General features: G+C 48.2%; 2 protein-coding genes across 2 annotated transcripts; one reads left to right on the plus strand and one right to left on the minus strand.

The window, feature by feature from the left end:
* Positions 1-424: 424 nt before the first annotated feature.
* Positions 425-13752, plus strand: PRKAR1A (protein kinase, cAMP-dependent, regulatory, type I, alpha). Its single transcript, XM_008947275.1, has 11 exons — positions 425-483; positions 1320-1498; positions 6902-7075; positions 7703-7794; positions 8002-8063; positions 8577-8623; positions 9182-9340; positions 10009-10069; positions 10352-10473; positions 11088-11169; positions 13489-13752. The coding sequence occupies exons 2-11, from the start codon at positions 1322-1324 to the stop codon at positions 13659-13661; spliced, it is 1149 nt and encodes a 382-aa protein (XP_008945523.1). The 5' UTR covers positions 425-483; positions 1320-1321; the 3' UTR covers positions 13662-13752.
* A 4778-nt stretch (positions 13753-18530) lies between these two features.
* Positions 18531-26566, minus strand: FAM20A (family with sequence similarity 20, member A; the record flags this gene model as incomplete). Its single annotated transcript, XM_008947276.1, has 10 exons — positions 18531-18786; positions 21457-21516; positions 21593-21674; positions 22046-22155; positions 22464-22644; positions 23359-23474; positions 25194-25286; positions 25653-25731; positions 26073-26123; positions 26382-26566. Coding segments are annotated over 10 exons (1213 nt in total), but the record flags the coding sequence as incomplete, so codon positions are not given.
* Between the last annotated feature and the right edge of the window lie 1374 nt (positions 26567-27940).

Genomic DNA, 27940 nt, shown 5'->3' on the forward strand with positions numbered 1-27940 from the left:
GGCCGTCGGGGAGCCCCCGGCCTGCGCTGGGGCCGGCGATTGGCGCTGACCTTCACCGCGCGGGTTGTCAAAACAAAGGAAGTAACTGGAGAACTTTAAGGCACTTTTTCGGCCCACGAGGAGCCCCTGCTTGGTGTTTATGCAACACATAATACACCTGTCCCTGCGGGCTTGGGCAGGGATTAACCGTGACAAGAGTGAAACCTGTTGGAAGTGTCGGTGGTTTCCTGTCAGCTCCGGTCCCCCCATAACGTCCCCGAGCATGATTTGGGGGGGGCACGATGTTGCCTGTCCACTGTGTCCTCTGTTTCTCAAGCCACTTCCTCCGTAGGATAAAATGGATAATGCAGCTGCACTGCTTGGCTCTTCAGTGACTTGTTTCTCAACGTTGTTTTGTCTGAATCCATTTTTTTCCCTTTCAAAAGCTGACCCTGGGATCAACACATCTCACTGCATATTCATAAGCTGTTGCCCCTGCACCAGGTAAACTGCTTTATATGTCATCAAAAATGTCCAGAGGAATTCTTTCCTGTTTCTTTAGCTAAGTGTTAGCTGCTTTATAAAAATAAACTAAATATAGATATATATAAGTGGTTCTGTCACCTCAAAGGGGGGATAACCTGCTTAAGAACATTTTTGCCAATGTTACAGCTGCCACTATAATTTTAAAGCCTTGAAAACATGGCATCCTAACAGATGTGGTTAAAGATGTGCTGCTGATTATTTATGCTTCAGGACATATTTTTGGGTTTGCAGTGTATCCACGGAGGTCGTTCCAAAAAAAACTGGAGAGCAGCTTTTTCAGGATAATGCCCCTCATTCCATAACTTCCGTTAGTGGACTCTGCCTTGGCATTTGGCCTGGACCATGACATGTTCCAACTTCCTAATACTTCTCATAGCAGCCTCTCAGATTCCCAGTTTCCACCCACCTGTCTCCTGGTTGTCATCCCCATGACCCCACACAGGCCGTGCTGCTCTGGGAGGGGAGCCTCCAGTCCTCAGCAGAGAGTCTGGGTGGGAGCTTCCCTGGCTTTTGAGTGCTCACAGGGCTGGAGCTGTTGAAGCTTTTCCAGCTTAAACACTTTTCCTTTTTTTTGCCTGTGGCTGGAGAGCACCCAGATTATTTCATTTCTTCCCAGGTGAACCACAAAAGAAAAAGCTTAGTGACTAACCTCACCCTTACAGTTTTAAGCTGTGATGTGCTGCATTATTTTACTGCTAAATGTCTTTTAGGTAGCATGACGTGCCTGGGCTATCTTGGGCAGCAGTGTTGTTGTTTCCAGTAATTAATTAACCTTTTCTGTCTCTCCTCCTCAGCCATGGCAGCTTCCAGCAGCAGCAGCAGCGAGGAGGAGCGCAGCCTTCGGGAGTGTGAGCTTTACGTCCAAAAACACAACATCCAGCAGCTTCTGAAGGATTGCATCGTGCAGCTGTGCACCGTCAGGCCCGAGAGACCCATGGGATTCCTCAGAGAGTACTTTGAAAGATTGGAGAAGGTAAAAATACATCGTGGGAGGGGGAGGAGAGTGCAGCAACCTAGTTTTACGTCGTCTCTTTGTGATTCGGAGGCTGAGCTTCGGATCTGACCAGCGTGTGTGTTGGCTGTTTGAAATGAAGATGGATGCTTTTGGCAAACAGATCCTGTTTTCCAGTGGTTTCTGCCAGCTGCTGGTGGTGGCAAAGCACCTCTGTCCTAAGCCAACGAGGAGCCTTGCCCAGCTGGGGCACTGTCATCCCCCTCTAATGCTCCTCATCAAAGCTGTTCGGTAGTGTCCACGGTCGTGTCTGCAGGTAGATGGTAACTATGGCCTTGGGCCTTGGTTAGACACTGGTGAGAGGCTTTTGCTCTCTTCTACTGAGACAAAAGGTTTATGGTGGTCTGGGGACAACACAGAAGTAGCTGGCTGGTGGTGGTTACCCAGGCCTAGCCAGAGTCGGATGGAAGGATTTGCATTCCAAATCTCCAGGAGAGCAGGCCTGTTCCTGCCTCTCCTGGGAGTTCAGTGCTGCTCTTTGGCTTTGTTGTTAGTCCTTAAGGTCTCTTTAATGGTCTCGTTGGAAGCATTCTGGGATCTTGGGAATGGAAAGTGTTTTGTCACCTCAGGGTTGTGTTTGAAAGGGCAACTCACGTTCTGTGGAAGGGTGCAGTTCATAGGTTGTCATCTAAGCAGATGGGAGAAGAAGCTGCTGTGAAAACAGGAGGTTTAAGGACAAATGCAGAGGAAAGGTTTGATACAACTACTCAGAATCCACAGCCAGTGAATAGTGTGGCTGTGACCTTGTGCAGCAGTTGTTTGCAGGTGCTGCTTTCAGTGCTTGTTGTATGTGGGAATTTTGTAGATTTTAAATTCTAGCTAGTTACTAATTGCTGATGTAAAGAAAAAAGAAATTAACACTAGAGATTATAAATATGTGTAGTGGAAATTGTCTTTTAATGGAAGGGTTCTAGGGAGGTTACTAGAAAATTACTGAGTGGTGCAAAGTAACCTCCTATACTCACAACATATTTGAAGAACATTTTGCTCATTAAATGAACAGGAACTCTATAATCTGTCTGACTTCTTTTTTAACATATTTGCATCTCAAGTACATTCTCTTTTGGAGAGAATACCAGCAGCAAACCACATAGTAATCAGGTTCTTAAAAATCCATCATCTTCCTCACCGTGCATCCTTCCCCACCTTGGATTCTGAGTTTCTAAGTCCTGATAGATTGATCATTTTTAAAATATCCCCACAAGTGTTCATCTGCAAAACTTTACAGAGCAAACTGTGTCACTGCCCTTAGACTAAATTGTGAATCAATCCATACACAGGGCTATAAACCAGGAAGGTGTGGATGCTTTTGTGGAGCAGACTCACAGACAACAGGCAGTATTTAAGATTAAAGGAAACTTCATTTGTTTTTAGCAAGACAACAAATATAGATCTGAACTTAATCACGTGTGTTGTGGAGTTGAGCAACTCAGTTTTATTCTGGTGCAGATAGGCTCTCTGTGTACTCGCTCAGCCTACAAGAAAGCTGAAAATAAAACTGGTTAGATAATGTTTTTTTTTCCCCTGAAATTCCTCTTACCATTTTGGTCAGGGTCATTTCTGCTGAGCTGTGTTGGCAGGGGTTTTACGTGCCTGTAGTGCAGCTAGAGCCACGAGTGAAACTGGAACATTTTTTCTTGCCTTCTTGACTTTAAAAATTGCCACAGCTTTCTCCCGAGTGACCTCGGGCTGTGAGCTGGTGGGTCAGAGTGTAACCAGAGGGAAAAATCTCTGAAACAGAATCTCCTTCACCTTCAAGAATTAATGCCTGTGATGGCTTCAGTAAAGCAGAGCAACTTTTCGGTGTGCTTTCTAAAGCTGTTCATCTGCTGGGCTGAATGAAAGAGACAGGAGTGATTTTTGGTTTAATTGGCTTTTTTTTAAGTCTGAATTTTGAAGGCACACCCTTTCAAACTGCAGCAAGGTTGCTGTTTTCTCTCTAGGTATCCTGACAAGTCATCTCCTCCCCAGCACGCAAACACGGGGCTGATTCACTGTCATGTTATTCAAATATATTGAAGCCATTCAGACATGCTTTCCCATTTCTGTCCAGAAACATTAAAAATTACTGCCCCTGGGACTGTGGGAGCTGCTGTGGGAACTCAGATGTCCTCTCCTGAGCTGGGAAAGCTGTTAGATCCATTTCACTAATAGACATTGATTGTATAAATGTGGTCATTTCATCTCTTTGTGCTCTAAGGCCTCTGTTCATTTTGCTGGGCAGACAGGCCTGGTGTCACCAATGCCTACCAGAAAGCAGTGGCTGTCCAGTGCTGTGCTTGGCTCCATGGTGGAGTTTGAGCTCTGAAAATTGATGTAGAGATCATGATTTCAACCTGCTTGTGTGTGGGACACAGCTGTCCACTGGAGTAAGGGCAGGTTTGAAATCACAGAATCAAAGAATGATAGAATTCTGTCATTCTATGGGACTCAACTGGCCACTGGAGCAAGTGCATGTTTGAAATGTTGTGTGTAAGGCAGCTTAGGCTTTATAGAAAGCTGGATTTTGGAAGTGTGACTGACATCTGGCCACGGTACCTGTTCCCCACACCTGCCCTGTCTCCACAGATACAGTCCTGAATATTTTCCTAAGGGTTTCTTTTGAAAAACATGGTAGTTAAGAAGGATATACTGCACAGTTGTAATTATGGCAGAGCTTTTAACCCTGCTTTTTTAGCTTCTGAGTGCTTGCTTTTTTCTTAAATATGTGGAGAGGTGATATAAATAAAATATTAATGAGCCAGAGGAAGCTGAGACTGTTTCTGGTGTCATGGCAATCACCAGGTGCCAGGCTGTACAGTGTAAAACAGTTCTGGAATTGTGAAGATCTTCAGTAGCTGATAGACTTATAGATGAGTATGTGAACTTGCATCACTTTCATCATACTTTTAATAAGCTAAATGGACTTAGTAATTGCTTCTTGCCATGAAAAATATTTACAGCTAGTGGTCACTGACACTGAGAGGCCAGGATCAACCCTGGGATGTAATGCTGACTTTACTAGTAACCCTGGTAATGGTCAGACTCCTCTGTACAGAGCACAGTGAGTGCCTTTGTCCATGCTGTATCTGACTGCAGGAGCTTCTCAACATGAAGAAATAAATTTTCTTTACTCATAACCATTGACTAAATTCTAAGGTAACTGAGGATAACAACTGCCACTCCTTCTTCAGGCCCTGGTGTAATTTTTCCCTGATGTGGTGGTAAAAAAAAGGTGTATTTTAAAAAGATGAATGCATGACAAGCTGCTGCTGTGATAAGAGGAAGGTTTGAGCACGTTGCTTATCCCATGGCCCAGAGCTGTCTTGCAGGCTGTGGAGATTTGTCTCATTCAGGGATAATCTCCTCTTGAGGGGTGGGGATATTTTAAGTTAGTGTATTATCTCACCCACCTGTAACTTGTTTGTGTCCATGCCCTGCCTTAACACACTCCTTTTTAGTATGATTTATGCATTTTGGAGCTGGCAGAAGTTACCAGCTGTGGTTTTTTTTTCTGTTAGTGCCACTTCCCTTGTTCTTGGAGTGGGCCATTACCCTGGCAAACAGGGTTTGATGCACAGCTCCCTGGCTAAATGCTGCTGAAGTGCTCTCTCTGAAAGCTAGAGGGTCTTGATATTTTCTGTTTTCTGTGATGCTGGAAAAACTACAGCACCTGGTGTTTGCTTATTTAGAAAGCATCAAGTTTTTATATGGGTTAAATGCTCTGTATATGGATGAGCAGCATGTTTGTGTGGCTGGTGGCACTGCCCACTTTGTAGAGAGGCAGTTTAAACCAAACACTGACTACTCCTCAAGCTATTTTAAACTTCCCCTCAGCTGAGACTCAGTCTCTCTAAAATCAGAAGACAGAAACAAGGTTTTAAATACGTTTTGCTCCCATCCTTTTGAAATGTGGCACTATTTTATCAACGGGCAAAAAGCAGGAAGTGAAATGTCATCTGATGGCTCAGTGCTGGATCTGTGGCTACCCAAATGGGGTGAAATGTCAACTCCCTGTCGTGGTTATCTGATGTCCCTGCCCTCAAAGTGGGGGTGTCCCCCAGAGCCCCCTGTGCACCTCCGGGGTGGAGCGTGGCAGCCAGGCAGCGAGCAGCCCTGCTGGGCACAGGCACTCTGCTCAAGGACAGCAGGACAAACCCAGCTTTGAGAAGTGCTGGGAGCTCTCAGGGAACAGATGACTCCTTGTTCTTTGCAGGCATGTCCCAAAACCCTGCTTCCTTAATGCTGGGGAAGCCATTTGAGCTCCTATGACGTGAATGCTCTGGCTCTGAGGTTGTTTTTTTTGTTTTGTTTTTAATCTGATTTTAGTTGATTAAGGTGAATTTTCTGGTACAGAGAAGACTCAGATTTCTGTGTGTCAAGTTAGACTTCATTTTTTTTTGTAAGTGCTCTAGTTTTGTAGGGGAACTGAGAGAGAAATAAGGAAAATGTGTCACATCATGCAAAGTTGTTATTGTAACTTACTGCTCTCTACAACTCCCTGAAAGGAGGTTGTAGTGATGTGGGTGCTGGTCTCTTCTACCAAATAAGCCCATTTCCTCTTGTCCTATCACTAGTTAAGTTGTGCCAGAGGAGGATTTGATTGAATATGAGGAAGAATTTCTTTCCTGGCTGCCCAGGGAGGTGCTGGAGTCCCCATCCTTAGAGGGGTTCAAAAAACATGTGGACGTGGCACATGGGGACATGGTTCTGTGGTCATGGTACTGTTGGGTTGGTGGCTGAACTTGATGATCTTAGAAGTCTTTTCCAGCCTTAATGATTCTATGAAAGCTGACAAATCTGTGGTTTGTGGGGAAAAACTGGTGTTTGGCCTCTAGCATCCTTCCTCCAGCTCTTTTATAAGCGGTGTTCATATTTCTTTCTCCCAAAATAACTGTAGGTTATTGAGTATCAGGTTGGTCCATGACTTGACCTTGTTTCAAAAGCTTCTCATGTAACATGGATTTCTGAGGAATTGCTCTTCTGTCTTTCAAATCAAAAAAGGTTTAGCACCTCCCAGCTGAGGGAGAGGCTGTACAGCTGGGGAAACATCTGTAGCGTTTGCAGAATGGCTCCATTGCCTCTCAGATATGCCAATGGAAAGTAAACCCAGCTTGTTTATACTTCATTTATTCAACTCTTAACGTAACACTAAAATAAACACCACTGTGATATGGGTATTATGAATGAAAGGCCTCTCTAGCACCTGCTCTGAAAGGCCTTTGATCTGGGTTGCTGTAGCCCCCGTTGGCCTTGACGTGGGAGTAGCAGTCCACAGGAAGCTCCTGTGCATTGCCAGCCTAAATGGGAATACCACACGTGGTGGCTTCTTTGCTCTCCTGGATTATGTGACACACACACACACACATCTTCCTTCCTGTTTAGGAAGAAACCAAACAGTTGTTGAACCAACAGAAGTCTGGCTCTCGCTCGGACTCGCGGGAGGATGAGATCTCTCCTCCTCCTCCCATGAACCCTGTGGTGAAGGGCCGAAGGCGGCGTGGGGCCATCAGTGCAGAAGTCTACACAGAAGAGGATGCTGCATCTTATGTTAGAAAGGTGCTCTCACTCTTTTTTTTCTACTTGCTAAAAGCCTCACCTAAGATCCAAGAGTTTATCCAAGTCCACTTTCTACCCAGCGTGTTAAATAACACAGTTCCTGCAGCCTGTCGAGTCTTGTGATAACTGTAAAAAGCAGAGCAGTGTCTCTGGGTGTTTAACTGGAGGTTAGAATAAACTCCTCATGCAATTAAACCATTTAAGCACCATTCAGACTCGTTCCCTTTGAAGCAATATATATTTAGATGCACGTATGTTTATATATTGTATTATATATTTAAACAAAGTGCTTCCAGTCACTCCATGGCTGCACCACCCTCCCGTTTAGCTGGGTGCCAGCACGGACTTGCTGCTCTTCAGAGAACACAGGGGGGACAGGCACTTGTACTCTTGCAAAAAAACCTTGAGAACTTGGCACAGAATGATGCTTTTACAGTTCTCTAAAATAATACAGGATTTTATTTACCTTCTGCATAAACTGGCTGTGAACATTGACTATGTTTGGGTTTAGATCTATTAAAAAAACCAAACCCTCAGCCGGTGTTTTGTAGAAATTATTTACCCAGGGGAGTGCAGAGATTTTTCTTCAAAGAAGTTAATGAGTTGCTTTTTCTGATTCTATCCTAGGTTATTCCAAAAGATTATAAGACTATGGCTGCTTTGGCCAAAGCTATTGAGAAGAATGTGCTGTTTGCCCATCTGGATGATAACGAAAGAAGGTAGGAATAAATCTTTGTGGTCTTGAAGTGTCTTCAAGTGCAGGCTTGAGAAGAGTTGAATGTATCGTAGCATACAAGGCTGCACAGGCTCCTCACAGCTGCCACTGTGACTGCACGAAGGCTGTGGGGCAAATCCTGATGGGTTGGAGGTTTGGCTGTCTGGATGCAGGCGTGGCAGTTGTCTCACTTTGGTTTCCCTCTCTTCAGTGACATCTTCGATGCCATGTTCCCCGTCACGTACATCGCAGGAGAGACTGTCATACAGCAAGGCAAGTGTCCATCTTTGTGCTGAAAAGCTGGAGATGGGGAGCAGACTGGCACACTGCACTTGGTAGCTTGGGTTTTGTTTCTTTTTTTATTAAATCAAAATGTTGTCTGGGTGCAGTGACCCTTCCTTGCTGTGTTACCTGAGGCACAGCTCAGGTGAAAGTGAGGAGTGGAGCCATTGTAGGGAGATGTGGTTTTGTTCCATAAGTTAGCTCTTGGCAAAGCTGGCATTTGATGGCTCTGTAGAACACATGTTGTCAGTTCATGGACCCAGTACACCTTTCCAGTAATCCTGGGAATGCTGCTGATCTCCCTCATACCAGCAGATGTCCTCTTTGATGGGATTGAGAGGAACACAAAATTGGCAAAATAGAAAATTTCACCCTGCAAGCTGTGAAAAAAGTCTTTATTAGATTCTAAACATCAGCTAGCAGAGTTGCTGGTTCTGTGAAACAGGAATGTTTGCATAGCTTTACTCTTTTAGCATGTACTCAATTGTTTTTTTTCTTCTTTAGGTGATGAAGGAGATAACTTCTATGTTGTTGATCAAGGAGAAATGGATGTAAGCATTATTGGTCGTTGATTAATGATGTATTCACTACTAGCAAAGTAACAGTCTCATATTTGTAGACCTCTTCTACAGGTCATTCCTTTAGGAGCTTTTTTTTGTAACAAGTTCTTACCTGTAGAAGTTTATTTTCCTTTGGAGCCTCTTTGCCCCTTAGTGGCTCAGTCTGGCTGCACAGACCGTGGGTTGGGTTGAGTTTCGAGATGAATGATTTGGACACCAACACAAGATGAGCACTTTACAAGGGCAGGGTAGAGTCTGAGGTGTGGGACAGGCTTTAAGAATGACCAGGTGTTTTATTTTCCAGTCCAACTATTCCATAGCTCTCTGTGACAGAGGCTTTGCTGAGAATTTATTTCCTATCAAAGGATCTCAGGAGTCTACGTGTGTAATCTTTGTGCATGTCATGTGGAAGAGAGTCCCTTTGTTGATGACAGGGGAATTTCTCTTTGCTCTAAAGGACATACAGGGTGGCAGGAGCTTCATGTTGTCCCTGACCAGCTGACAGGCCAGGTGGGCCTTGGCTCACCTCCATGCACTGCTGCCTTTCAGGTCTATGTGAACAACGAGTGGGCGACCAGCGTCGGTGAGGGTGGGAGCTTTGGGGAGCTTGCCCTTATCTATGGAACCCCCCGTGCTGCCACGGTCAAAGCGAAGACCAACGTGAAGCTGTGGGGCATTGACAGAGACAGCTATAGGAGGATCCTGATGGCAAGTACCTCTCTGGCTCCTCTGTGGCTCCTGCTGTTGACTCCAGTAGCTGTGTGCACCACCGGAGCTTGTAAAACCCGCTTTCAGTTTTACTCTTCACTGATCCTGATCATTTAACCTCCTATCTGTGCCTGTCATTTCCTGGAGTTATTTCTTCAAAATGCTGTGATCTCTTCTGTAACCCTGCTCTCTGTTTTGTAGTTGGGAAACTGACCACTCAGCTTACTTTGAGCAGGCGTGGGGCTGTGGGGAGTCTTGCATTAGTGAACAAAATACCAGTGCAGTATTGAACTGGACTCAAAATGTTGTATCTGCTGATTAACTTCTCAGATACTTTGATTCTGCTCTGCATGTAGCTTGTTATTTGTAAGTGGAGTGTGGGAACAACAGTTGAAACTAACTCGAGCAGATGTTGTGGATTTTGGGAAGGTTTTACAGTTAGAGTGCATTTAAGAAACATTAAAGCTGTGATAAATGCTAAGTCGTTTATGGAGGTTGCTGAACTCTGAAATGTTACTGAAATAATTAAATTTGAAAACAATCTTGTGGGTTTGGGGTCTGTGAGATGGAATGTGGTGTGTCTGGTAAAATTAGTGTTTGTCTTGAGTTCTATTTGATGTAAAATGTGAAGTAGAAACAAAACTCACTGTGTGCTTTTCTTTTTGTAGGGGAGCACTTTGAGAAAGAGAAAGATGTATGAGGAATTCCTTAGTAAAGTATCTATATTGGGTAAGTGAGAAGACCTTTGTTTTGAAATGGAATAAATTGTCATATTGTAATAAAGCTGTTCCATGGAATTATTATGATTAAAGGCAATTGTGATGAACTGCCAAAACTGACTCCAAAGCCTGTGCTGCTGCTCTGCATCATTCCAAAATAATTCTAATTCGAGTCTTGATAGCTGATACACAAATGTAGCCACAAATAGATTGACCTCTGTATAAAAACAGAGCAAAAAGTATAATTTGTGCCTTGAAAAGATACTCTGTTAATGAAACATTAACTCTACAGAATCTCTGGACAAGTGGGAGCGTCTCACTGTAGCTGATGCATTGGAACCTGTACAGTTTGAGGATGGCCAAAAGATTGTGGTCCAGGGAGAGCCAGGAGATGAGTTCTTCATTATCTTGGAGGTAAGCAAGGTCAAAATTAAAAGATCAGAACCTTTTTTTTTTTTTTTAACATGGCTTATTCTGCCCCTGAATAGACCTATGGAGAAAAACCAAATGCAAGTATGTACTCGTAGAGCTTTCCTAAAGAAATGTGATCTTGCTGGACATGCAGAAGCTTATATTGAATTTTATTTTTACAAATAATAGTTCCAGGAAAAAAGTAACAAGTTCCTGGCTGAAACCAGTTTATCTTTTTCAGAGGAGTAGAGGCCTGTTCTAGATAGCTGGAAATGTCTCACCAGTGGTATCACTGTCTTCTGTCTGGGTTGGGTTTAGTTTTTTGCTAATCATACTGTACTGTTGCTAGTGTTACAGGGAGAAACAGGAAGAAATCCGTGCTGTGGATACATCAGTACCCAAAACATTTTATGTTTGGAGGGGAGGGAGGACCAGCTGCTTTTGTAGAGCAGTCTGGTGAACTATACAAGGACTGTGAAGTGTTTTGTCTTGTTTTTTTCTTTTGAGACTGAGACATTACAACAGTTCTTTCTGCAAAGCAGCTGATGCCTTGTGGGATTCAATGTTTCAAGTGATGCTGGAAACTCCAATTGTTTAATTGCTGTGATTTATTGAAGGGCACAGCTGCAGTGTTACAGCGTCGGTCAGAAAATGAAGAATTTGTTGAAGTAGGCAGACTGGGACCTTCTGATTATTTTGGTGAGTTATGTAGTGACAACTGTGATGACATACACCAGGGTCAGCACCTCCCCTGTGTTGCTGGTGGCTGCTGTGGATGGTAGTGATGGGATGGATTTGGTCAAGTACTGTTTTGGCTGACTCCTGGGGTGTCCCCCAGTGTCAGGTGAGTATCAGAGTCCCTTGGCCTTCAGGTGCACAGGCATGTGATGGAAATGGGATCATCCTGGAGTAGTTTGAGTTAGAAGGGGCTGGTGGTGATTTGGTCTGACCACCCTGAGCAGAGCTAAGTTGGAAATAGCATCATGCTGCTCAGGGCTGTGTCCAGTTGAGTCTCTTGAGTGTGTCTCCCACAACCTCTCTGGGCAATTTCTTTTGCTGCTTAACCAGCCTTATGGTAATTTTTTTGTTGTTTTTATTTTATGCCTGACAAGAATTTCCTGCTCTGCAACTTGTTGCTTTTTCTCTGCCTTTCACTGTGTGGAGAGCAGTCTGGTTTTGTCTTCATAATCACTCATATAGTTGAAGACAGCAGTAAGATTCTCTCTTCAGCCTCCTTGTCTCCAGGTCAGGCTCACTCAGCATCTCTTTGTACATCTTGTGCTGCCATCCCACACATGTCTGGGTGGCTCTGCTGGACTCAGTTGGCATTGTCAGCATCTTGCACTGGGGACCCTGAAACTGTGTGGTACTGTCTGTCAACTCCCACCTGCAGAGCAGAGGCTTTTCTCCTTCTGTTGAAGTTTTTCCTCAGCTAAAAGTCATGTGGTGTATTGGGTTGAAAAAAACATGAGTGTGCTGGCAAAGAAAAAGGCAAAGATCCTGTTTGTCCTCAAAAAGACTTTGAAATCATCTTCACGTGGAACTAATCACTTGTCTAGAGCACATTGGTTTATTTTGGCTCACAGATAAGGACTGGATGTTTATGTTCATGGAGCATTCTTGAGTGCTATGTAACAGCATAAAAAATACTCCTGGCAGCCTTACTTTGGGTTTAAAAGATAAGTGGCTTGCAGTTCTGAAAGCAAGCAAGCAACCTGTTCAGAATCTATTTAATGTCTAAATACTTTCCCCTCTCTCTCTCAAAAAAAAAGCCAAACCCAAACCAACACCCCTAACTGCTTTATTCACATTTAAGGTAGAGCCTCTCTCCTTAGGACTCTTTCTGAGCAGCTCTCTTGCTGGAGTCTTCTGGCTGTCCAGTTTTTCAGCTTTGTAGATGATGTGATCAGCAAATACTCTGTTGCAAGGCCTGAAGTGGGTAGTACTGGATCTGACCAAAGGTCTGCTTAGCTCAGCATCTAGTAGTAGATTTTTGTTCTGTGTGTGTCCTTTCAGTCTCCTCCTGTTTCCCTCTGTGTGTGCTCTTGAGTTTCACTCTTAAACTAAACGTTATCTCTGCCATTGTGTTCAAGTGCTGCAGAATTCTCCCTGGGGGGTTTAACTCTCCCTTAGAACCAACTCACTCTTTTGCAAGCCTGTATTTTGGAGGCTAGGGAGTTCAAGAGTTTTAATTGGGCACAGAGGAAAAAGTTTTTCTCATTTCTGTTGAACATGCCTTCTGATAATTCAGACAAATGTATTCTCTGAGGAGCACCGAGTTCTTTCCTGAGTCCTGAGCATGGAGATCACCAGCTCAGCTGCTTAAAAACAAACCCAAAAGCTGATGCAGTGGCTTCTTTCACACTTGGTGCTGGATTATTGGGGTGGCTGTTGTCACCCACGGAAGCAAGGGCTTGTTGGAGACCTCATTTCCAAACAGGTTGTGCAGCTTGTTGCAGGTATTTGAAACAGCTTTTGGCATCTTTGTGTCTAACGTCTGAAATGGAATCCAGTGGGACTTTAAGATGCTGATTTTCCCCAGCCCCATGGCAGAGTCACAGTCTGGGGTCTGGGCTGTGGGCCACAGGCTTCTGATTTGTGTGTTAATGTGGTGGGTTTTTTTTTCACTTTGATACTGTGGTCTCCTTGTTCTGAATGTCTTTGAACTTTCAGAACTGAACAGCAGCATGCCTGACGTCGTAGAACAATAACTACTTGTTGACTAGGAAAAGTTAATAGAAACATGACCTCAAATAAAACGATGCTGAAAATTCTTCTTCAGAGGCACCTGAGCGTGGAGAGGATTTTTGATAAAAAAAATAAACCATCAAATAGCTTTTTTTCTAAACTGCCTTCACAGTTGCCTCTAATATAACCACGCAGACACTTGTTCTGATCACTGTCAAAACCTGCCTTCCCTTCTGTCCGGTTCCTGCAGCAATTTGAAGTAAAGAGGGTGATTTCTCTGGCTCTTTGTGGCAGTTTTGTAATGCTGTGTGCACTCTCCTCTTGCTGTAGGTGAGATAGCTCTGCTGATGAACCGTCCCCGTGCTGCCACCGTGGTCGCCCGTGGCCTGTTGAAATGTGTGAAGCTGGATCGGCCCCGCTTTGAACGTGTCCTGGGCCCCTGCTCAGACATCCTCAAGAGAAACATCCAGCAGTACAACAGTTTTGTATCACTGTCTGTCTGAAACCTTCCTCCCCCTCCAGAGCCTGCTTCACTGTCGCCACTGGCATTTGCAGCTTCCTGTCTGTTTAAAACAAAAATAATTAAAAAAAAAATTGCTTCTCATGGCATTATTTTTAAGTTGGAGCATATTAGTTCTGTGCTCTCTGTCCCATGACATGGATAGAAAAAGTTGTATTGGAGATTTATGCTCTTCTGGCTTCTCTCTGTGCCACAGTGTCCAACTCAGGCAAATGCAGCCTTGCTTCAGTGAGGGGGAGATGTGGCACCATGCTGTTGCCATAGAGGAAGGAGGTGACAGTAGAAAGGAGGAAAAAAAAATGACTTTAAAGATGTTACTCGAATTGTTGGACAGATTTTAAGGCTGTGGTTGTAATCTGCTGTATTTCTTTTGAAATGGGAACTGCCCTTGTAATTGAGCTTCTTGGGGCTTGGGGTTTTCTTTTCTTTTTTTTTTAATTTTCTGGGTATTGTTTTCCTGGGTTCAATCGTGAGGCATCAGCTGCTGGGAAAGCCACAGTTGGAATTTAACAGTATAGTTGTTCCTGTGTCTGCTGGTTTAAGATGGCTTAGTTATGTTTTTGTCAAGTGTCAAAGCTTCCAAGGTTTAATAGTTCTGGTGAACTACTGCAGATGTGACTTCATTTGCTGACTTGCTGCAACTGATCTTTTTTAAAAATTGTTTTCCTTGTTCTTTCTTCAGTGACAGGATATTTCAAACTGTTCCTGGGCAAAGTGGCAAGAACCAAATGTGACATTAAACACCCAACTTTGGTCTGTAGTACCTAAAATGGGTGTAAGAGTGGTGTTAGCTCTCCAGCTGTCTGTAACCTTTGAGCTCTTAGATTGGTGTAGAAATTGGAAGCAAACGTTTTATTTTCCCCAGACTTGCTTTGTATCCCTCAGTTGACTTTTAAAAAAGAAAAATATATCAGTTCAGGCACCCCTTTGTTACCAGGGAAAATAAACATTGAGTATTTATGGCAGTGCCTGTGGCAGGTGGTGAGATTGCTGGGTCTGTCCTGATGCCATTAGACTTGGTGTGTAAAGAAAGTGAGGCAGAAAAAGTGAAGTTTTTCAACTCAGTTCTTGTAAGGTTTTTAAACCACTCAATAAGTTTAAAAATGGTTAATTAGAAACCTAATGGAAATGTAAAAGGTGCATTCTCTTCCCTTGCTTCTGGAATTGACACGACACGTACCCCACACTCTTTTCCAAGCTCAATATGTTGCAGAGTCTTGAAAATGTATTTCAGTATTGACAGGCTTTGTGTCCCATCACTCTGTGCTCACCAACACTCCCCCCCCCCCAAAGTTTTTACTGGATTCCACAGTTCAATAATGGTAGGCAATTTTTAAGGTTTCCTTTCAACTGTAGTTTCTATGAAGTAGTGTAGGTTTGTATTTGGGAGTGACAGCAAGCAGCTCTGCATTTGTTGTGCAACTAATGATGGAGCCCCTCCTTTTAGTTCCTTTCTGAGGTGATCATGGCTTCACACCCAACAGACCTTCTCCCAGGCGTGTGGAGAATTGGGAAGAGTCTGTTGATGGATGCAGAATAGTGCTGAGGAGGGTATCCAGCCTTTACAAAAGCTTTCAGGGTGTTTCTCATCCTGAACTCCCACTAATGGGATATAACCCCTTGTGGTTTGAGTTCTCTGCTCAGATGTTGAGTAGAGGATTTCTGCCAGAGTCCTTAAGGAGTAAGCAAATGCTACCTTTTTTTTTTTTTGGTTCTTTGGGTTTTATTTTTTTGGTAAAACTGTTTTAAGCTTTGATTATCCAGGGTTTTGTTTTTTTTTTTTCTTCCTATGTGTTCTTTGTGTTCCTTTAAAGCACCAAAAACTGTGTAAACTAGTTAGAGCTCCACAAAAAGAAAAAAATGCACATTTTTTTTATATAAAGCTTTCTAATCAAGTTTCACTACTGCATCTTTTTAGCTTGCTGTTTACTCCCTTTTGTAGTTTTACCTACAAGATTTTAAGATAAATCAGCTAAGTCTGAGTTAAATATTATTCAACAGTTATAGCTTTACCTTTGTGTGCAATTTCAATATGTTTGAAACCACAATTGGCATAGTTTTGCCTTAGCTAACATTCAGGGCTTTAGAAGTAATTCTTTGCTAGTCCACCTTTAGCAAATTGATGAAATGAGTCTATTGCCCTAGAAAGCTATAGTCAACCAGAGGACCATTTTTGTATTGTTACCTGACTATATAAGTCTGATTTACTGTATGTGCTAATATATTATATTATATTCCTTTTGTTATAGATTGTCCTAATGGCAGGTAAAGCAATAAAGTGATTTAAATTCTTAAATGCAATCAGTCTCTTCTTTTTTTTTACCCCCCCCATCCCTACATTGTGGTTTTTTTTCCCCTTAGAGGATGTGTTATTAATGAGGTGGTAAAAATAAGAAGCTTAATGGATTAGTTTTATGCTCACTCTGGAGTTCAGCTCAGCCTATGCCTGTGGCCCAGGAACTTCTCTGGAGTTCTGGCCTCGGGGGCACAAGGGTTTTTTTTGGAGTGAGAAGGTCCCTGCCTCTTCCTTGAGTGTCCCTTGGCAACTCACATGGCTTTGATCTCTTGTTCAAGTGGTTAATTCCTGGCCCAGCCACGACTGTTGGAGCTCATAAGCTTCTGCAGGTTGTCTGCTCCCATCTGAGTGTACCCTAGTGAAAGTTTTGACCATGTGATGATTGGCCATGAAAGATTTCTGGTGCACAGACAGAAATAGAAGAGGGGAATTTTCACACTGTGATGAAGGAGGAAAAATTTGAGAAGTGACCTGAAGCAGCTCAGCCTGGACATGTTTTGCACCCAGTTCTGAGAAAGCTGTCACCCAACTTTGAAGATACATTAAAACTACTCTAAAAAAAAAACCCAAAAAGAAGCATCCTTGCAACCCTGTCAGTGTCCTAGCTGTCTAAATATCTGTGGGTTTGTTTCCTTTGCCTGGGCTTCCCACATCCCCTTGACAAAGGGGAATAAAAGGCCTGAAAACTTTTATTACCTAAAATGAAGCTGTAAAACTTGCAAACTTACAACTTTTTTTACACTTATCTTCTGTTGCCATGTCCTTCCTGTGGGAGCAGCCAGCAGTCACCACTCCAGGACACCCACCACATGAATTTTGGGGCTGTCACGTGTTGGGAGCACCTCAAAAGTCACCGGTAGAGGGAGATCCAGCTTTGGGAATACAGCCTCCTGCATGGCAAGTGAGTTAAATCCCTTTATTTTCTTCTGTTCTCTCTCTACAAGAGTAAAAAAGGTCTGCAAGTGCACCAGGGTGGAGAACTCTGCCTGTTTGATGGAGACTTGCCTGTGTGGAAGCTGGACGTGGAAGGATGTGGCTGAATCTCCAGCTGGGAGGGACTGAAGGAACGTGGTGTGGGGTTGTTTTTTTTTGCTGTTGGCTGGGTTTGTGTGGATTTTTTTTCTAATCTTTGTGGTTTCAGAATATTGGAGGAATCCCTTTATAAGCAGAAACACTCCAGACTTCCTCAAACTCCCAAAGGAATAGAATAGGCACCTGTAGGGACATACTCAAACTACAGCTACTGTCACTCCTGTAGTTCCACAGCCTGGAGACAGCAGTCAGTTGTAGAATGAGTGAGGAGTTGAATGAAATGTCAGCACAGTCTCCTGTAAAAACCAAGACCAGGGGCCAAACAAGCTTTGTTCCTTCCTTGCATGACCCAGGTGCTGACTGCCAGTGTCACCAAGGTCCCTTTAGGTTGGGCAGGATTCCAGCCCATGGGAAAATGAGCCAGGGGTAGGTGCAGCAGCTTGCTGAGATCCTGGGTTTGGACTCTCTGCAAGGTCTGCAGGGCTGTGGGTGGGTTTTGTTTCACCTGAAGGTTAGTTTAGAACGAGCTTCTAGTAGATTGGATGTGGTGGTTGGGGTTGTTTTTTCCTTAAGATGATAAATTATCAACAAAGTTCTCAACTGTCTTCCCTAGGCTGCCAAAAGGCTCAGGGCAATTGGCCTTGGACAGTTTTATGGTATTAAAGAGAGCCTCAGTATTGAGTCAATCTTAAACCTTGTCACTGGGAGGCCTTGAAAGCTGCAAATGGAAGGATCTATGATGTCTCCAGTTCCTACTGCATCTTCTCCAAACACACAAGGCAGGATACTGCTCCTGTTTCCCAGGGAATTCTGACAACTGGAGTGATTTTAGAACTATGAGAAGATGACCCAAGATAGGTTCTCACCCCACTTTGGCAAAATGTTTTCACCAGAAGTGGGTGGCTTGTTGAATTGTAAATACAGTCATATGCCTCTGAGCAGACTGGGCTTCCTGCCTTTTTGGGGTTTTTATTTGGTTGTGATGGTTTCTTCCCTTGGGGTCGAAGGCAACACCTACCTGCTGCTCTCCTCTCAGGGGCAGGCACTGCCCCAGTGAAGCCAGATGGCTCTTTTTCTCCAGCACACAGTCAGGGTTACAGAACAGAGACTCAAGAAGAGGCAAATGCTCTTGGAATCTCTTTATTCAACCCTCATCCTTGGATCTAGTTTGTGTCCTTCACTAGCAAGACTGAGATCCCGTGTAGGTTGAGCAGAGCCATGGCCATCTATCCCCCACCCTCCCATGGGCATGACCAACTACAGAACAGGAGATTTGCTGCTTCTCCACCCCAGAGCTGGTGTTCAGGGGGTACAGGTCTGCTCCAGCCAGACCACAGCTTCCCAACACGCTGGCCAACCACAGAAGCTCTGGTTGAGTACCCAGCATAGAAGCTCAACGTGATTCTTGAAGATCTTCTGAAGAGTTTCCCCTCCCAGCCTCTGCAAGGGTTTGTAGGTGGCAATGATGGATTATCCAAACTCACAGGGGTTTCCCCCTCCCTCTGAGCAGGACTTGAGGACTCTTTAAGTGGTCAGCTTCACTCTGTCAGCCTCGGGCTGCCTGGTGTCGTTGGCCACCACCTTGGCCTCTCCATAGGTGTCTATGCATTTCCTGACAGCCTTGAGGATGAGCTGTAGGCGCCTGTCCAGGGCCAGGAGGTGGGGCTCGGTGAGGACGGGTGCCAGGAGGTCCTGCAGGAGGGACTCCCTCATCACATCACTCAGCTGGTACTCGGGCTGGGCCAGGAGCTGCAGCCGTAGCAACGTCGTCCTCTTTATTCTGGAAAGCAAGAAATGGGACAACTCAGTGCCCCCCTCCTGCAGCACCCCCACACCAACCCGAGGGCAGAGGGGGGTGAAGGTAGGGGACGAAGAACTTGGCAACCAAATCCTTCCCTTTTTGCAGGAAATGAAAACTTCTGCTCCTGACTTTGTTTTTCTGCAGAGTATTTGGACTGCAGATGTGTCATTGGAGAGAGAACCTTGGTGGAAGTTCTCAGTGCTGAGTGGTTTTTCTCCAAGCTGGCAACACCCCAGTCTCTCAGGTTGCTGCAGGGTGGTGGCTGGTTCCCAGGGATGGCATTTTAGGGGGGAGGTAAAATGAAGAGGCATGAATGAGGATAAAAAAGCCCTTTTGCCAAAACTCGGAGCAAAAAGAGGGAATATTTCCTGGAACTGATTTAACTGTGACTTTTCACCTTAAGAGGTCCTGAGGTTTGAGTCTTATTTCCCTTTGACAGAAAGTGGGATGAAAAGCTCTCATCTCAGAACGCTTCTGGACACGAAACTAAGCATTCTGAAATCATTTGTTTAATCCTCAGCAGAAGTGTTTTGACTTGAGCATCTCAAATACTGAAATAATCAGTGGTTTTAATTATCACCCTTTGAATTTTGGAAACAAAGCAGTATGTGTTCATGGAGCTGCTCCTACTGAGCTAAGCCAAAATTTTCAGACAGAAAAAGGTGTAGCCAGAAACATTTTGACCAGCTCCAGGATTGGCCTTTGTATCACAGACTGGTAGAGGTTGGAAGGGACCTCTGGAGATCACCTCGTCCAACCTCCCTGCTCCAGCAGGGTCACCTAAGGCAGCTTGCTCAGGATGGTGTCCAGGTGGGTTTGGAATTTCTCCACAGAAGGTGACAGGGCTCAGAGGTGGAGAATGGGATCAGCCGAGCGTGGGCAGTGGTTTGTTTGCTGCTGTAACAGTTCCACAAGAAACATGGAAAGGAGCACGGGCTGGAAATGCTGCCACCAGCCCTGCTCCTCTCCCCCAGGGCAGCTGTGACCCTGCTGAGCTACTGAACCATTGAAGATTTGACCCAGAGCCTTCTAGGGCCTTCATCAGCCACGAAGGTCCATGTGCCAGGTTAACTGGGTGCTGTTAACTCCCTGTGCTTTGCTGAGGGCTTGGACCCTTCCAGGAGAAGGCTCATCCCTTGCTGCATGGCTGGACTTGTGCTCTCTGCTGTACTCAGAGCAGCACTGGGAGAGGAGAGCAGGAGACTTGGACATGTGGGACAAGGACTGGTGTGGGAGCTGTGAAAGGTGGCTAAAAATACCAGGTTTAAATCTGCTGGGAGCCAAACTTGGAGAAGAACTCAGCTGGGAAGGAGATGGACGTGTCTAAGGGGGAAGTGAGCAGTAGTTGGAGTTCAGAGGTGTGGTAGAGGTGGAGCCCAGCATCACTGTGGGGTGGCTGGTCCCTCCTGCCTGGAGCAGCTTTCTCTGGAGGACTTTGTTCCTGCTTTTACACCATTCTCAGCCCTAGCTGGCTTATTACAAGGTGGGGCTTGTAGGTCTTCTCATCACTCCCTTTAGAAGAGCTTCTGGGAGGTGGGCCCAGAAGGACAGGAAAGCTCTGACCTGTGGATATTGCTTTGTACAGGTCAGATTGAGAGGCAGAGTTACTGCACAAAATAGGAGTTCAAGAGAAGGATCCACTGTGAGCCCAAAATGATAAATGAGAAGATTGCCTGGGTGCAAGTAACAGTTCATCCAGTGATGCAGGTGTGGGGCTGGGGTGGAGCAGGGTCAGCGAGGAACTAGGTTGGGCATCTCCTAAAGAGGAGCCACAGGGAAGAGCAGCTTTCTTTGTCTCTGAAATGTAACTTCCAGCTGATGACTTAGGTGGATTAATTAAGGGGGAAGGCAGGATTCCAAGTGTAAAATTCATGAGCTTCTCCTTAATGCCATGGGAAGAAGAAACTTGATTGACTCAAAGTTCTACCAGGCTTTTGGATGGAGATTTCTGAGATGGATGAATGGGACCAGTAATACCTCATGTTGATGGGCTGGGAAGTGCTAGTAGACACTTCTGGCAGGGTTTGACCTGATGGACACTGTCTCCTGGTCTGTCAGTGGCAGCTTTTACACTTGCAAGGCCTTTTGGCTTGGACAGGCATTCGAGCCCATCCACACACTTGCCCAGTGCTGAGTGAGGCAGCTGGTAACTGGGATCAGGCTGGGAACTGGTGCTGTGGTGGGGAGGGAAGGGCTTGGAGGTCCCTCACCCAAACTACCTCACCCAAGGAGCATGGCATGGCTGGAGAAGGGTGGTTCTGCTGTATGCCTCACAATCTGTGGGGATGTGGGAAGCCCACCTGGGGTTTACAATTATTTGGGGTGTTCTGATGGAAAGGGACCATCAAAGTGGAAAGTATCCAGGCAGGACAGTTGTGTGACACCAGGGCAGGCTGCAGAGCAACAGAAATGAACACTCCAGCTGGTACAGAAGCTCCATCCCTGTTTCAGGGGCAGGTGGTGACCCCCATGCCCTGCTGTCTGGCCTGTCCCCTGGGCTGGGATTAGCAGGAGCTCTGCTAAGGGATGGGGCCAGGCCTAGATGGCTTCCAAAACTGCTGCCAACTGGCTTCCAAGTGCTGCCAGTCCGTTCTAGTGGAGCAGCACCGTGCCTGGCACTGGGGGAGGGAAGATGGAGCTGGCACTTACATGCAGCACTGGAAGAGTGGGGCCAGGATGGAGGTTTCATCGTGGGAATGTCGCCCGAACCTGGGGGGTGGGCAGAGAGACAGAGCTTTAGTGCCTGCCCCCCACCTTCCCCCCTGCCCAGTCTCCCCAGCCTCACCCTCTGGCGTTGTCCAGGTGTAGGAGGAAGCCATCGTCCCCAAACTTGGTGAACATCTCGTAGTGGTGTCTGTCCATGTTCCCTGGTGAAGGGCAGACAGAGGAACAGGGTTTCCCTTCCACGTGACCAAGGAATTTCCCAACCTATCCTATGTGTTCCTTCAGATCTGCATGAAATACTCGTTGCCTTGCTGGAAGGGTCTGAGATACTCAGAGCTGCTGCTTTCACCTTGCTGGACCCCCAGGGAGCGGGCTGGGGTGGACCTGGGTCTCCCCCTTTCCTGCACATGACATGGGGGTGTGCTGGCTGGCTGGGGGGCTGATAGAAGTCTCCCCAAACAGCCTCTGGAGCTGAGGGGATGGCTTTGAGAAACACTGGAGCATGGGAGGGCAGACAGAGTGGTGCTGAAGACCCACACAGGAGGACAGAATGTTGTTTCCCCCTCCACCATACCTATTAGGAAGTCAAATATGGCCATGTCCACGATGTTCAGCAGCCTGTTGCCGTTGCTGTAGGGGTAGATCTCCCTCACTGTGTTGCAGTAGAGTGGATTCACTTCCCACCTGCAGGAGATGGAGGAGGAGGGGGAGATGCACTCGGTGGTCGTGTCCCAACAGCACCCCAAAGCTGGTCTCCCAGGTGGAGATGGAGAGGAGGGAGGACTTAAATCCCCTTCCCTGTGCATGCAGCAGGCTGGGAGTCAAACCCGGTCAATGCCCAGGCATTAAGAGTTATTAGACTAATTATGGGCAATCTCTGAGCCTTGGCCTTCCTCTGGCAGGACATAGAATATCTGCACATAGGTCTGGGTGCCCACACCCCACTCATTCTCCTCCCCACCTGCTCCCTGCTGCATCCTTGACCCACTTACTCCTCTTTTCCATCAAACGAGTAGGAGCGGATCCAGGGGTTTGGGATGGAGAGTCGTGGTGCCAGGTTGAGGGAGGGCAGGAAGGCAGAGAGGGACCCTTCCAGGAGGTGAGGGTTCCCACACACTGCATACTCTGTCTTGCACATGTACGGGCACTTGGCAAAGAAGCACACGTTGCTGGCTGGGAGGAGGAGAGAGAGGAGCTGTGAGCTGCAGGAGACAACAAAGCAGCCTGGATTGACTCCTTCCCCATCATCTGATGGTGGCTGCATAGATCATGGCATGTGGGGTGTTTAGTCTGCAGAAAAGGAGGCTCAGGGGAGACCTTCTCACTCTCAACTTCTTGACAGGAGGTTGGAGCCAGGTAGGGGTCGGGCTCTTCTCCCAAGGAACAAGTGACAGGACAACAGGCTCAAGTTGTCCCATGGAAGGTTTAAGTTGGAGCTAAGGAACAATTTCTTCCCCTTGAGGGTTGTCCAGGGCAGTGGTGGAGTCCCCACCCCTGGAGGGGTTCCCAAGCCGTGGAGATGTGGTGTGAGGGACATGGGGCAGTGGGGACCTGGCAGTCCTGGGGGTAAGGTTGGACTCCATGATCTGAAAGCTCTCTTCCAACCTAAATGATTCTGTGATTCTATAGGTAACAACTTCATGGATGTGAAGCTGCCAACTGCTGGACAATTCCTGGATTTTGGTCCAACCTGGTGCCATGCTAAGGGAAAGGTTAGGAGAAGGCAGGTGAATACACCTGGCAGATGATTCCAGGCTGAGGGACACCTTTCCTGGAGCCATGTCTGTGTGTGTTTCACCCAGGCAGCCCCTCCTCCTGCAGACCCTGCCCTTCCACCCGTGTGGACCACCACATCTCCCCCCTCATGGCAGCCAGGAGCTCGCCCACCTGGGGAGATGAAGAAGACACTCTGCAGGACCTCATTCTTGGTGACCTCCAGGATGTCCTTGGTGACATTGATCAGCCTCCCCACGGTGGGTGGCACCCTCCGAAAATCCAGGATCCTGCCCAGAAGGGACAACAGCTCAGAGCCCGTGGTGCCTGGGGGCTCTGCTGCCCAGGACAGCGACGTGGGGTGGCAGATGCTGCCCTCGTCCCTTCTGTTGGTGTCCTGGTTTGGGGTAAAGAGAGCTGGTTCTGCTCCATGGTTTTGATCAGTGGATACCTTTGGATGACTAAACCCACAGGGATTTATTTCCTCCTAGCAGATAGTCAGCATCACTTTATGCTCTGCACCAAAATGGGGCTGAGTTTGGATTTTGCTAGTGGAATAGGTGCTGCCTGGAACAACCCCTGCAAGCTGGGACCTTCAGGAGCCAGAACAGCCCTTCAGGCCCTTCTACACCGCTGGGTTTGATCCAGAGCAAAGATGTGCTGGACCTGGCACGGCGTGGCTGAGGTGCCAGCAGGGGAGGAGGCATCGTCCCAGTCAGAGGCTCTCAGGCCCAGCTGATTCAGCTCAAATAGTCCTAAAAAAGCCAGAGCCTGGGGCAGGAGGGCATCTGTGTCACAGCTGCTGAGTCAGCAGCACGGGGTGAAGCAGCTCCTGCTGTGATGTCCTCTGCCTCTGAGAGCAGGACTGGGCTTGTTACTGCTTGAGCAATCTTTAAAGGCAATAAAACCCCAGCTTGCTTTCATCCAGCATCTCTCAGCCCTGAAAACCACCAAGCACTTCAGAAGAGCAGTGCAGCCTCCTTTTCCTGGCGGTGGAGCTGGGATGCAGAGGGGGAAGCTGCTGGGAGCTGGGTCGAGCAGAGTCACTGGGGTGATGCAGGGGCAGGGCTGGAAAGGGAATTCAGCTGCAGCCCCTCGCCCCGAGGCTGAGCTGCAGGACTTGCAGTTGAGACCTGCTGGAGCTGGAAACCCTCATCCACCACCAGGATCCCAGCGTGGTGGGGATGGAAGGGACCTCTGGAGATCATCTCCTCCAACCCCCCTGCTCCAGGGGTCACCCACAGCAGGGTGCCCAGGGTGGCATCCAGCTGGGGTTGGGATCTCTCCAGAGCAGGAGACTCCACAGCCTCTCTGCACAGCTTGCTCCAGCACCCTCACAGTAAGGATGTTCTTCCTCCTGCTGAGGTGGAACCTCCTGGGTTCCAATTTGTGCCCATTGCCCCTTGTCCTGTTTCTGGGCACTGCTGACAAGTGCCTGGTCTCATCCTCTTGCCCCTCAGAGGCCCTTCAGCTCTTGATCAGCATTGAGATGACCATCAGGGATCACCTTCCCTTGCTGTTCAGTACTTGTGGAGGGGATGAAGGCTGCTGCCCTCTCTAACAAGGGCATTTTTGATTTTACTCCACACCAGCCCTGCTGGGAGGAGGTTCCTGGTTAACTGCTGGTCGCTGGGGCTTGAGGCTGCGTCGCTGCCCTTGATCCCAACCCAAACTCCCCAACTGCTGACTGAAAGTGTGGCTCCCTCTGCTTGAGGGGACCCAGGCTGAGCCCAGAGCTCATCTCTGGGAGGCACCACGTGCGTGTGGCTGTTTGCAGCCTGGGCTTCAGCCTGCGCTCATGGTAAAGCCATCTCCTGGCCTTCAGATGGGAGCTGGGGCCACCCCACCCCAAAACCACCCCCCAGCTCTCCAAGGGGTGCTGCAAAGAGGGTGCTTCCCGAGGGCTGAGCAGCTGGGGGGGCTCAGCAGGGCTGGTCCTGTGCCCAGCTCTGTGTGGGCAGAGGACTGGGTGCCAGGGCAGAGGACTGGGTGCCAGGGCAGGTCCCTACCTGTCCAGGTGGAAGGCGGCGATCTCCGCGTTGTGCCGCTGGAAGTCGACGAAGTAGAAGAAGTCCTCTGGAGTCTCCTCCTCACGTTTCTGCCTGGGGGGGTTGGGGGAGTTAACCAGCCTGGCATGGCCCCTGGGCCAGCCCCTGGGCTCGGGGCTGGCCGTGGTGTGGCCACGCTCATGCCAGGGCCCCCTGGAGCATGGCCCACGGTGCTGGGGAGCAGCTCTTGCACCCTGTCCTGGTGCTGCGGGGGTGAGGGATGCAGAAGGGCTGACTTAAAACCTTTTGGGCCAGAGTTTAGACCCACTGAGGACAGTGTTTTGGGTGGGCAGAGCATCAGGAGATGCAAGAGGCAATGATGCACTTCTCACATCCCTGTGGGAGGCAGAGCTCAGGTCTGATGCTCTCTGATCCCTGAGAGGCAAACACAGCTCGTTTCATTTCATTTTCTGGCCTTACCTCATGGGTTTGAACATGGCTTTGCCAAAATCCTGGAACCTGAGGACCAGTTTCAGGTGCACGCCGCTGGGCTTCACGACTGGGGGAGGAAAGGGGATGTTGGAAGGGACCTCTGGAGATCATCTCATCCAACCTTCCAGCTGCTCCCCTCTGCTGCTGCAGTTATTTGCCCTCTCTCCCTCTCCCCCATGCCACGGAGGAGACTTCCCTCCAGCACTCCTCCCAACCCCCAGTGGTTACATCCTCGTGGGGAGCTTTTCCTCTCCCCCAGTAGAAACTGGTGGTGTACTGGTGTGCTGGCACCACATCCCAGGCTCTGCTGGGGCGGTGGGGGTGAGCTGGAGGGAGAAGGGCACTGGGACCAGGGCACCCAACCCGCCGTGGTGCAGGGGGGATGGGGGTCCCCGGTGCCACACTCACCCTGGCTGCAGTCGCAGGCTCCCAGCAGTGCCTTCTCATCCTGGCTGTAGTCTGCAAGGGCAGGGGCAGTGGTCAGAGCCCACCGGGCTCCATCTCTTGCTGCTGACCCCCCTCCCAGCACGAGGCATGTGGGGGGCACTGCCAGCCCCACCCTGGCAGCCCCGGTGCCATGCCACGGGTCCCTGGCATGACTGGCACCAGAAAATAGGCACCCCCTGCCCTGTTTGCAAAAGCGACCGGGGGGAGATGGAGCCCCCCAGCTTCATCCCAACCTACTCCATCCCCTCCTGGCAGCGGGAGGCTGCTTACCAGCACTGATAGTGGTGAACTCCTGCATGTCCCGGAGCAGCCTGTTGACGGTGGGGCTGGAGCGGGGGTAGAGCCCGTCCCGGCTGATGCCCAGGTGGAACTGCAGCCAGCTGGCCTCTGGGCGGAGCGGCAGCGGTGCCACCGGCGAGGTGAGGTTCAGCTCCTCCCGGTAGAGCCTGTGTCGCCTGCAGGAGAACGTCACCAGGTGAGGAGGAGGAGGAGCCCTGGGAGGAAGACCCCCCAGAGGCTGTGGTGGGTGCTGGGAAGCACAGCTGGGTGCATGGGGTGGATGAGGACTCTGGGTGCTGCCCGAGGGGAAACTGAGGCAGGGAGTGATGACTGAGCTGGGCAAAGGTCTCAATAAGTGTGCTGCCTTCATCCCTCTGCAAAGCCCTGGGAAAGCAGCATCAGGCAGGAACGGGAGGGACTCTGTTGGCTTCTCCTCACCCCATCAGAACCAGGAGAGGTGTCAGGGCACACCTAGGGCTAAGCCATGTCTTCAGCAACACAAGAGCTGGCCCACATGATGGATGAAGTGCTTCCTGGAGGGACTGCAGGCTCCAGGCCACACCTGGGGAGAAGACCTGATGTGGCAGCAGGTAACGTGGACAGGCTGCCCAGGGAGGTGGTGGAGTCACTATCCCTGGAGGGGTTCAAAAACTGTGTAGATGTGGCACTCCAGGGCATGGTTTAGTGGTCATAGCAGTGTTGGGTGATGATCTTGATGGTCTTAGAGGTCTTTTCCAGCCTTGGTGATTCTATGATTCCATGAACTTGGGTCTCGACTGCTCAGTGAGGTGTCCAGAGAGCCCAGGAGAACAAGAGTCTTGTCCAGCAAGGCTCCAGAGAAGACTCATTACTCTCTGACATGCTTTCTTCCTGAAGGCAGAGGTCCCAGGCAGGGAAAAAAAAAAAATCCCTGCTTGTCTCCATGAGCAGATTCACAGCCTGAGCCCAGTGAGCAGGGATGCAACGAGGCCATCCAGCAGCGTCCTGCCCATCACCTCCTAAAACCAAGGTTGAACCCAGCCCTTTCTTGGCAGCTGGAGCCAAAGGAGCCTCCCAAGCCCTAAAACATCTCCCCACTTGAGCAGCACTTTCCCCAACCTTGAGACCTCCATGGCTGGGACCCAAACCACGTCCTAAAACTCCAACCAAGAGGTCACTTAGTCCACCCAGGAGAGGACAGAGTCAGCTTCTCACTAACGCCGGCCGAGCCACGTACGGAGTCACCAGCCCTGATAAAGGGAAAGCAAAGTTCAGTTTGCACTGAGAGTGCCAAGATCCAGCTGTGAAGGAAACCAGGAGCTGGGGGCTGATCCTGTGGGGCTTTAACACAGCTGGGATGGAGCAGCCAGGCACAGGGAGGTGCCACCTGCCTCCCCAGACCCAACCCAGACCCCTACCAAAATACCCTCTGGGGAGTGTGGAGGATGAAAAGAGACTTGCCCTGCCCACCTCTGGTTTCTCCTCATGGGTTTGGTTTTGCCCAGTGCAAACAGAGCTCGGTGGGAGAGGGGAGATGCCAGGGGCTGTGCTGGGGCTCCCTGCAGTGCTGG

Source organism: Merops nubicus, unplaced genomic scaffold (assembly GCF_000691845.1).
Source record: "Merops nubicus isolate BGI_N331 unplaced genomic scaffold, ASM69184v1 scaffold17829, whole genome shotgun sequence".
NCBI lineage: Eukaryota > Metazoa > Chordata > Aves > Coraciiformes > Meropidae > Merops > Merops nubicus.